Source organism: Tasmannia lanceolata, unplaced genomic scaffold (genome assembly GCF_043159265.1).
Source record: "Tasmannia lanceolata isolate RefF3 unplaced genomic scaffold, GAP_Taslan_0.1 ptg000008l, whole genome shotgun sequence".
In the NCBI taxonomy this organism is placed as follows: Eukaryota; Viridiplantae; Streptophyta; class Magnoliopsida; order Canellales; family Winteraceae; genus Tasmannia; species Tasmannia lanceolata.
This window is the reverse complement of record NW_027518685.1, coordinates 68,124,272-68,134,455: the sequence shown is the minus strand read 5'-3', so window position 1 is coordinate 68,134,455 and position 10,184 is coordinate 68,124,272. Positions and strand designations below refer to the sequence as shown.

General features: G+C 38.1%; 1 protein-coding gene across 1 annotated transcript in view; it reads left to right on the top strand.

The window, feature by feature from the left end:
- The first annotated feature begins 2,783 nt into the window (after window positions 1-2,783).
- Window positions 2,784-10,184, top strand: part of LOC143883257 (uncharacterized) — a 40,332-nt gene continuing 32,931 nt past the window's right edge. Inside the window, exons 1-2 of the mRNA XM_077386601.1 lie at window positions 2,784-3,547; window positions 3,778-3,855. Of these exons, the coding sequence (XP_077242716.1) occupies window positions 3,175-3,547; window positions 3,778-3,855 (451 nt within the window). The 5' untranslated portion in view covers window positions 2,784-3,174. The remainder of the gene's footprint in view (window positions 3,548-3,777; window positions 3,856-10,184) is intronic.

Here is a 10,184-nt window from a genome sequence, read left to right as displayed (position 1 = left end):
CCCTTGCATCTATCATTCCTCATATTCAATAGTTTAATTCAGGAAAAAACGAAAAAAGTAGGCTTGTGGGCCCCCTGCTACTCTTTTCCAGCCTATTCCGATGCCTCTCGCAATTTTCCACGGACAGGGAAAAAGCAAGAGGTTTCGTAGTTTCTTTGACGACGAGGTCCGGTAGTTGGGCCCACTCAGGGATCCGCCTGCCGGCCACCAATTCGTGGGCTGAGGTGGTGCAAACTCACGAGATTTCCTCAGTGCTTCCGAGTCTCCAGGCCAGGTCGGGTCAACACTCAAAAAGACCCAAACCGATTTTATGGGGTTAGGATCATGTCCACGGGATGATCCTAACCCCAGATCAACAGAACGACGACATTAAAGAAAATGATACAGATCGGAGGGTTAGGATGATCCTAAGGGGATGAATTTTGAGGCACAACCTACTTACATTAAGGTGACCCAAACGAATTATTTAAATCTAGAGTAATGATAGATGCAAGGATGTCCTTGCATAAAGAGCTGGAAAGGGCCCTTGATTTGATCCACACCTAGAGGAATGATAGATGCAAGGGCGCCCTTGCATCTATCATTCCTCATAAATCTGTAAACAAACTTCGGCTCAACTATTTGTTTTTAAAATAAAAACAAAAATAAATAAGGCACAGCTACTCCTTTAATGTAAGGTGAATGAATTATTGATGAGTGGTTTAGAGTGTGAGGCACGTAGTGGAAGTATTCTCTTGACTCTCATATTAGACGGATAGAAAAAGAGACGACCTTTCCTGTCACAGTTGTGGGTCTCACTCTTTATGAGATGTCACTATTACTACGAGTTTTTCCCTTATAGGACACGACATTGGCTATTAAATTTTAATTGTTTAAATCTCTATCAACAAGACTGCTTTTTGACTGGAAGACATTAAATACAGTCCGACCCGCACTCCACACTAGACACAACTGTCTCAATTACTCATAATCTTCCATCCAAGGATGATAGGTCCCACAAATTAAGATTTTTCGATCTTTTGGGAGATGATAAATTCACACCCCCTGGTAGAATATAACACTTTTTACGTGTATTAGGGGGTGTGAATCATCCTACAAGAGGTGCGAATTTAGCATCACCCTTCTCTTATCCTTTTCATAGGAGTGAGAGTCGTCCACAGGAGATGTCCTATCATTTTCAGTTGGGTCCCATATGCTTTTACTAGTCATAAGCCATCAACGATGGAATACCTGGCTAAATATTTTATAAAATAGTACTTATTGAATTTTATTAAAAGTTAAAATTTAACCATAGGGAATTAAAAAACCTAAAATACCTTTCCCTTTAAATACATCTGCTAGCTGAGTGTAAGGAAGAGGCCATTGACAGCTGGTTGAATAGTACAAGAGAATGTGAGTTAGTGAAATTATCAAAACATTTTCCCAAACGAAATCTTTCTTGCATGCATGTATTACAATATGTATATGCCTGGTTTGGATTGCAGGAATTTTATGAAAAATGAAAGGAAACACTTATCCAAATTTTCCTTCTTTTCCATTGTTTGATTTTATATGAAAAAAATAACTTGAACCTGTTCAATTTTTGGTGAAAACAAACTTTCAATTTAAGATGTATTTTTCTAAATATGCCGTAACCATATCATTTTCCTCTATTTTCCTGAAAGGAGAGAATTCCTACAATCCGAACAGAGCCTATATTCAAACAAATCCTAACGGTCACTTTTGTGGATAATCCATTGGTAGGGTTTGACGGGAATAGTATCATGGACAGCTCTGTAGTTTTTTGACGGTCTAGATTGAACAAAAGTGTCTTTGATCTAATTCTCATTTTGTAATATATAAACATGCATCTTCTTTAAATAAATAGAAAATAAATAAATAAAGGTTGCACAAAATGATAATGAGTGTGAGACCTACCATCCTTTAATGTAAGGTGAAGGAATTACTGATGAGTGATTTAGAGTGTGAGGCACGCAGTGGAAGTATTCTCTTGACTCTCATGTTAGACGGATAGAAAAAGAGACGACCTTTCATGTCACAGTTGTGGGTCTCACTCTTTATGAGATGTCGCTATTACTACGCGTTTTTTCCTTATTTGTGAGCTGAGCTTCTACTTTAGACATTTTGGATGGTCCAGATTTATGAATGGTGAGGTGGCCAAGACTGGGAAGACTTTGGATCCACCTTCCACCTTTCCTTCTCTACATATATATCTATGTTAAAGCTTAGAGTGAAACTACAACCGAGCTTTTAGTTTGGAGAAAAACTTGTATAACTCAGCAAATAGGAAATTTATTATGAAACCATAGTTCAAAATTTTAAATATGATGTCTGTGCTTAGATATGAGTATTTTTCAAAAAAAGTCGGTCCCGCTTTGTTCAAAGATCCAAACCCTTCATATGGATTACCATAACATAAATATGTTGTGCCTCAATAATCATCTCTGGATCTACTTCTCCCGCTTACATGTGTGCATAATCCACACATAAATATTGTCCATGGGTTATCAGCCTAGCATTCTCCATTAAGATATTGAACAACCTGAGTTTGAACAATTTGGATCCGCTTTGAAACAGATCCGAGTGGACAGTGGGCTTGTTGACACCCCAAAAATCAGGTTGCCAGTTTTGAGCCAAGGGCGAATGGAAGAAATTTTGGGTGTGAATTTAGCAGGAAGTACCCATGAAAAAAAAATCCAATCATCATATATTTCCTTTTTAGGGTCAATTTGTTTTGCCATAAAATGGGAGTAAAAGTTTACAGCCGTGAATTATTTACTTTAAAATTTGGAACCTTATTTGTTTTTAGCTGTGCATACCTTAAGAAAAATGATCAAAACAACTTTCTCACATAAAAATGACAAAAGTGTCTTTGATCTAATTCTCATTTTGTAATGAGTGTGTGACCTACCACGGATAGAAAAAGAGACGACCTTTCCTGCCACTTGTGGGTCTCACTCTTTATGAGATGTCATTATTAGTAAGCATTTTTCCCTTATTTGTGACCTCAGCTTCCACTTTAGACATTTGGACGGTCTAGATTTATGAAGGGTGAGGTGGCGAAGACGGGAAGACTTTGGATCCACCTTCCACCTTTCCTTCTCTATATATATATATAAGCTCAGAGTGAAACTACAACCGAGCTTTTAGTTTGGAGAAAAACTTGTTAAAAATATGAGGGGTTTACACGCGTATAGTATTGTTGGGGTGTTGTGGTTTGTGAGTGTGTGTTGCTGCTTTTACGGGGGCCAAGCATGTTTGGAGGAAGAGAGAAAAGCTCTCTTACAATTGAAAGACTCCATCAACGACTATCCAAATAATCCTACTTATTCTGTCTTGGAAGATTGGGTTGGAGAGGATTGCTGTCAATGGTATCGTGTATCATGCTCTACTTCTTCATCTCGCGTGATAGGAATCGGCCTTTTCAATGCAAGGGATCCTTCATTGGGAGTGTGGTATCCTAATGCTACTCTGTTTGCCCAATTCAAAGAATTGGAGTCACTATATTTGGGGCTTAATCAGATCGGTGGATGGGTTATGCCAGAAGGTAATACTCGTTTCCTCCAATTTTATAAAATACTTCCTCAAATTGCATAAAAACCCTCAATCTCTTTTCTTAGGCAATTCAAAGATATTGATGGATGTTTAGCAAATCAGGTTTTTCTTTTAGTTCATTACCGGCATGAGACCCATATATTTTTTATTATTATTATTATAAAGGGGGAGGAAATATAGTCATCAACACCTCACTCTCTCATCATCTCTTCCTTTTTGCAGGGTTCAGTCAAATGAAAAACTTAAAGATATTGCAACTTATAGGCAATATGCTAAACCAAAGCAGCCAATCCTTGTCAGGTATCGAGTCTAGATTGAATCTTACAAACTCACACACATACAAAAATTCCAATAAATATTTAGTGGAGTAAGAGTCTATAGAATCATATTCTAACGACATGCTTTGGATGGAAATTGAATCATGTTTATGATTTATATGAAACATCATCTATTTTTTCTTCTTTGTTTTCTCATTTGTAAAATGCTTGTTTTCACTATAATTTGCTCATTTCTTGCATGATTATGTGGTTTGAAAAACCTACTATATTTGGATCTTAGCTACAACAATGTTGAAGCACTTCCATCGTGTCTGCTGAGCAATCTCTCTGCATTGGAAGAATTGTTCTTATATGGGAATAACCTGAAAGGAGACTTACCTGGTATTCTGCATTTTGCCATTTCATTTCTGTGTTAGTTGAAGCAGTTTGAAAAATCAAAGAGTAGATTTTTTCTATTTAGAATTAGTGATGTGGAACAGGTGCGTAGGAAATGGGTCTTAAGCTGAAAAACTTTAATCTCTATAGACTGAGGTGTTTTAGGTCAAAATTCAAGTTTAATTTTTAGAGAAACACCACACTCTATCTTGGAACATTGTAATGAATGAGGATTTATCAATAACAACTCAGAACCGATAGGCCGAAAAGAAACACTTAAAACAGAACGTTAACTTCAACTCATGAAGAACATGTTTCTATTTTTCTTGGCCCACTGACCGCTTAGGGAAATGATCGGATCTGATTCTGATCACTATGGATGCATAATTGATTTAGTAAGTGGAAGCTAAAGGAGATTCCTTAATTTCTCTTCACACTTGTCATCTAAACATAGAAATGACATGAGATGGGAAAGATCCTTGCAGATTCAAAGTTACTTGAAAGAGAAATTCAAGATAAAGGAGATGAAATGAAGCACCTTACCTTTGAAAACGGCCAAAAATGAAACTCCTTATTTATAGAGGAAGAGAAGTCTACTAGAAGCTGCTGCCATCTTATGATAGCTCAAGCCAGCTGGCTTGCTGAGGTGGCATGCCACATGGCTTCTTGTAAGGCTCCCAATCATGTGGTCCCTTCTTGCCCAAAGGCCCCCCTTCTCGCTTTCTCTAAGCTCCCAATTGAGTGACACATGGTGTGTTCTTGTGCTTTAACGCCTTTTAACAATCAGTCATCCCAACCGACTATGCCCTACCATCCTTTCTATCTGATATTGCCTCTCATTTGACAACATTAACTTTACTACATTTAACCCCCTGTACGCATAAAGGAAAGTAAAAATACGACTACTCTATGCTAAAAAGAAACCCGCGCTCCTCGAACTCTCCACCTTCAAAAGAGCATTCCCTAAAGCTCACGTCTTTCTCCGGGCAGACTCGACACAGGTTCTAGGATGCCCTTCGCCCGGGGCCGATCTGTGTCAACACCTTGCCTCGTTGTCAATGGTGTATCGTACCACCTGGCTACTTCTGATAGTGCCTTGTCTTTATCTCCATCTTGAATTTCAAGTAAGTTTTATGTCCCAAGGCTATCCTCACGAATCAAATGTTTTTGCCATAATGTTCTATCATGATCCAGAAAAGGATCGTGAATGAAAAGCTCTATTAAGTCAAAATGGTCCCTTATCATCTCAAGATCCAGGACGTCCACTGCCCACACCCCTGGGCACAATATGGTCATCCTCTGCAAATGCCATCCATTCTCCATCATCCTCTATGATGTGTTCCTTGTATCTACGATGTCAGACTGACAATCCTCCCAAATCTCAACTTGTGTACCACTATCCTCACAAATCTCACTTTGTCTGTCAAACTCCCCTGTCTCAACACAAGAATCTATCATCAACCTGCTCATTGTACACACATCAATTGATGTAGATTGCCACGTTTAGATCAAATTGTCATACTAGTTCCCAAAGGTTAGCGGAAAACTCTGAAGATCTTATCTTCAAGACTTGGATCTAAATGCAAAGCTTTCAACAACAGTGATGAAGCTTGATCTACTCACTCTTCATAAATGAGTTTTAGAATTCTGGTCTGGCTGAGGCTTCGCTATCACTATATTCTTTGTGAAATTATGCTCACGAATGTATACTACTGCTCAGATTGAAGATTCTTCTAACCAAGGACTTTTGATTCTTTGGGATTCATTTGTGTTTCAGTGATGGAAGATGCAAAGCAATCTCAGATTTGCAAGCTCCAGGTTGAAACAAACTCCTCCAATGATTGCTCCTTAGTAAACTCAATTTGGCTAGATCCACTCACTTGTTGTTTGACAATAGCTAGCTGGATTGGAGTTCAGCGAGGTTTCCTTCCCTCTCTGAACTGGTTCGAGTTTATTGTGAAGAGGAGAAGTAGATCCAGAGAAGATATTAAGAAGTATCAAATTGGTAACTGAATACCTTCAGCTCTGAGTTCTCCTGTTCTAGGAAACTCAAATCTAGCACTTGAACCCAAGTATTGGAGGGGGAAAAATACAAATCAGAGAGAAGGAGCAATAGGACCTAGAACTTGTAGAATTCCATAGTGGAGAGCCGGAACTTGTAGATCCGGAATGCCTTTCTATTCAGGTGGACCGAAGCTCAGCTTCAGAAAACTATCGCCTCAAGCCAGGATACGACAAGCAGGTGGCAGTTCAAACTCCACATAATTGATTTTCATGATAACATAGCACGCTGTCTTTTCTCCTTCCAGTTCAAAATGGATCAAAGGTTCATCAATACCAATTCTCAAATACCTGTTTGGATCGAACAACCAAAAAGCATAGAATTTTCTCAAAAACAGAGTGTCGGTGGTACTCTGTTTCTGTGTTCTTCTAGAATATAGGAAACAAAAGTTGAATCCTTTAAGATCAAGTGGATTTGTTGTTTTGTAGAGATGTAAGAAGATAATAAGTATAGGATCCACAATACTTGTTGTTAACAGTTAGCACTCTGTATTCCATTAAGACGAATGATCAGTTTTCCCAAAGACGAATTATCTGCCATGAAGTAGTGTAAAAACACAGTGGTTTTATTGCCTCCTAGATGACTCCTTTCCCCATTTCAATTCTGTTCAAGGAAGGCTTTCGAAATTGCATGAAAAACATGAATAGATTCCTTCATTTTCTATTTTGATCTATTAGATCTTTATGAGGAAAGATCTCAGAGATGAAGTCCAGCAATGAAAGCAGAGAGGACCGAATGGATTGCACGTCCAGAACAAAGCGAAAAAGAACACTTATGGAATCGAACAACGAGGCTCTCCTCCAATTGCTAAATCTCGAAAACTCTAAGTCTAATGAAAACAAAGGAAATTCCTCAAGTATCCTAATAAGCTGCAGTTCGTGTGACGGGGATGGTTTTCCTGGTATGATCCAAGGAAAAAAAACAATGGAGGCAGAGCAATGTGTGATGCTCTGTTTTTTATTCTATGAATAAATTCAATGAAAACTATAAAACTCTCAATGGTGGAAATATGATCGACCAAAGAAGGACTTTGTCACTCCTTGATGTGCTTGTCATGAGGCTTTCCATTTGAGTTGCTTGTGGAGTAATCTCATATTGACCTTCACTTAATCCACAATACTAACAATCGAATCATTAGATTATAAATTTCAATCAATTTGGGTTTGGGATCAATCAAAACAGGGGTGATCGTTGAACCACTGGGCTTACAAAATTTCCGCAAATTTGGTGGACTTTTCGACAATTTCTGTGGAAATTTTGGTGTACATCTTTAAAATTTCGATGGGAATATTTAAAATCTGGGTGGAAATCTTGTAAATAAGCATGAAAATGAAATTTTGGAATTTCAATGAAACCGTGTAAAACAAATGACTCATTGTGAATTTTGTTTCGGTCTTGGCCGAAATCCGAAATTTCGGCTGAAATTTAAAACCATGCCACCAGTCTGATGTCTTGGAAAGCAGACCTCACTTCCGCTTTGTTAGATTCCTTGATACCAAAAGGCCCAGGGAAGGCTCGCTTAGTATCACCAGTCTTGTCTCTAATAAGGCCTCCGATGCCGGTCACACCTGGGTTGCTAAAGCTAGAACCATCAAAATTTAGCTTCAAACAACCGGGGTGTGAGTGACATTTTTAGCATTTTTCATAGAAGTGATATAGAAATTTGTGTTAGTATCTAAGTCAAATAAAAAATGTGGAAAATTGATCGTACCTCTTGCCATGATCATATTGACATTGCTTTATGATAAGTGCTACTATTGAAAATACTCCTATCTTCGAGTATTGTTGATCACTGGAATGATTTTGCAATATAGCCAAGTTATGATGCTCAGATCAATAGAATCTTTGGCCTTACCTTTGGTATATCAAAGAAAAATCATAATAAAATTCTGAGATCTGAATATCTCTTGCTCCCATCAATCAAAAACCCATATTAATAAAAGAGATTAGGGTTAACCCTCCTAGTGAAACACACCTTCCTTCTTAAAGTTGAACTTCTAATAGATTTAATCTTTAATTTATCCAAAATCCATTTTAGCAAAAATCCTAAACATGGATTAATAAAAAATCTAAGTGGCAATGTCGGCTACCCTATTAGATCTCACGAGAGATTATTCCAGTATTCTTCTCCCAGCGGTCCATATTGACACTGCTATGTTCTGGGTAAAAAAAGACCGGGCTTTGGACACTTTAAATTTCTGAAGTATGGGCATACATCATTTCCTTTAACAAATAATCTCTTTAGTCTAGTCTTTCAGGGAAAATATACATTCATGTAAAGAGAACTAAATATATAGATCATGGCAGCAAATACCCAAATAATGAGCATTACATTCCATATATCACGGAAATAATGATTTCCTTTTACGAGTACTTAATGTGATGCACTCTTTATGATAAGAATATCCATTCCATTCCAACTTTATGTTGTGCTCGTGGTTAATCTTCCTTTGACTATATCCAAATGTATAAACTTTACCTATGATACGAATCATCAAATTTAGTTTCAACATTAAAGTTAAAAGTGTCTCGTAATCGCGATCAAACACTAAGGCCCTGTTTGTTTTAGATTTTGAGAATGGATTGTGAGTTCAAAACTGATTACTGGACTAAAAATTAAATGTAATTTTGATCCCAATAATCAGTTTGGGACTCAAACGATTCTTAAAATCCAAAACAAACAGGGCCTAAATGAACTAATCAATCCCATATGCTCTACATGCCCCTTATGTGATATGTATGGAAGCCTTTCTTTGTCACTTGGTATGCGGCTATCATCACAATGTATATGTGCTTCACAGTAGGGGTGGACATGGTTCCGGTTCGAACCGAGGAACCGAGCCGAACCACCACATTTGGTTCTGTTCGGTTCGGTTCGGTTCCATTTCTATATGGTTCGGTTCCGGTTCAGAAATCAGGGAACCGGTGCAAATTCGGTTCGGTTCTGGGTTTGGGATCCCGGAACTGAGAACCGAACCGAGAACCGAATTGGTTTAATGTGATTTTTGCTTTGGATATTAGGGACTGTTTGCTTTGAATATTAGGGCCTTAGTATTTCCCAAATTTGTAGTTCATGGCTTCATGCATTGCCAAAATTTGTGCATGATTATCCCACTTGTTTGTACTTCTTCATACTTCATATAAGTTTTGCATTGCCCAAATTTGTGCCTGTTACTGTTACTGTTAGTGCTTGTAATTCATATATAAACAGGGCCATTGGTGAAGGTTGGGTAAACCCAGAACCGAACCGAACCGAACCGATTATATATGGTTCTGGTTCGGTTCGGTTCCACACATATGGTTCGGTTCTGGTTCCAATTTCAAGGAACCGATTATATATGGTTCGGTCCTGGGTTTAGCCCAAAACCGAACCAAACCGGACCATGTCCACCCCTACTTAATACCCAAATGATGATCCCTAACGTTCTCCCTAACAATATTATACTTTAAGTAATTATGCTTATTGTCGTTGTCACTCTTCTTTCTCCTTAGAGAAGAAACCTACTGTAGCATTATCCCAATAAATAACATATAGCCTAGAGATATGAGTGCACGACTCCAAGCCTTGTGATAAAATTCTGCAACCATAGTGCTTGTATCGCAGTCTTGTAGCATGGAACGAACTCTGCCTCAATACTAGAAGAAAAGATCTGACACTAATGCTTCATGTTTTGTATGAGATGAGATTTCCCTCCTTCCACATAAGTAGGAGGACATCCCTAAGGTAGACTTCATATAATCGAGGTATTGTATTTATAAGAGAACATTAGCAGGTTAGCCTTTTGTGAATGATCCTTAAACAGAACATCGCTCAAACAAAACCTCAAATGAGTCTTACGATCAAGCCTAGCGTCAACATCATGTCATACATAGGGACAAGGGTGTGGAATCAAGATCATTGATCTGGTGAGACA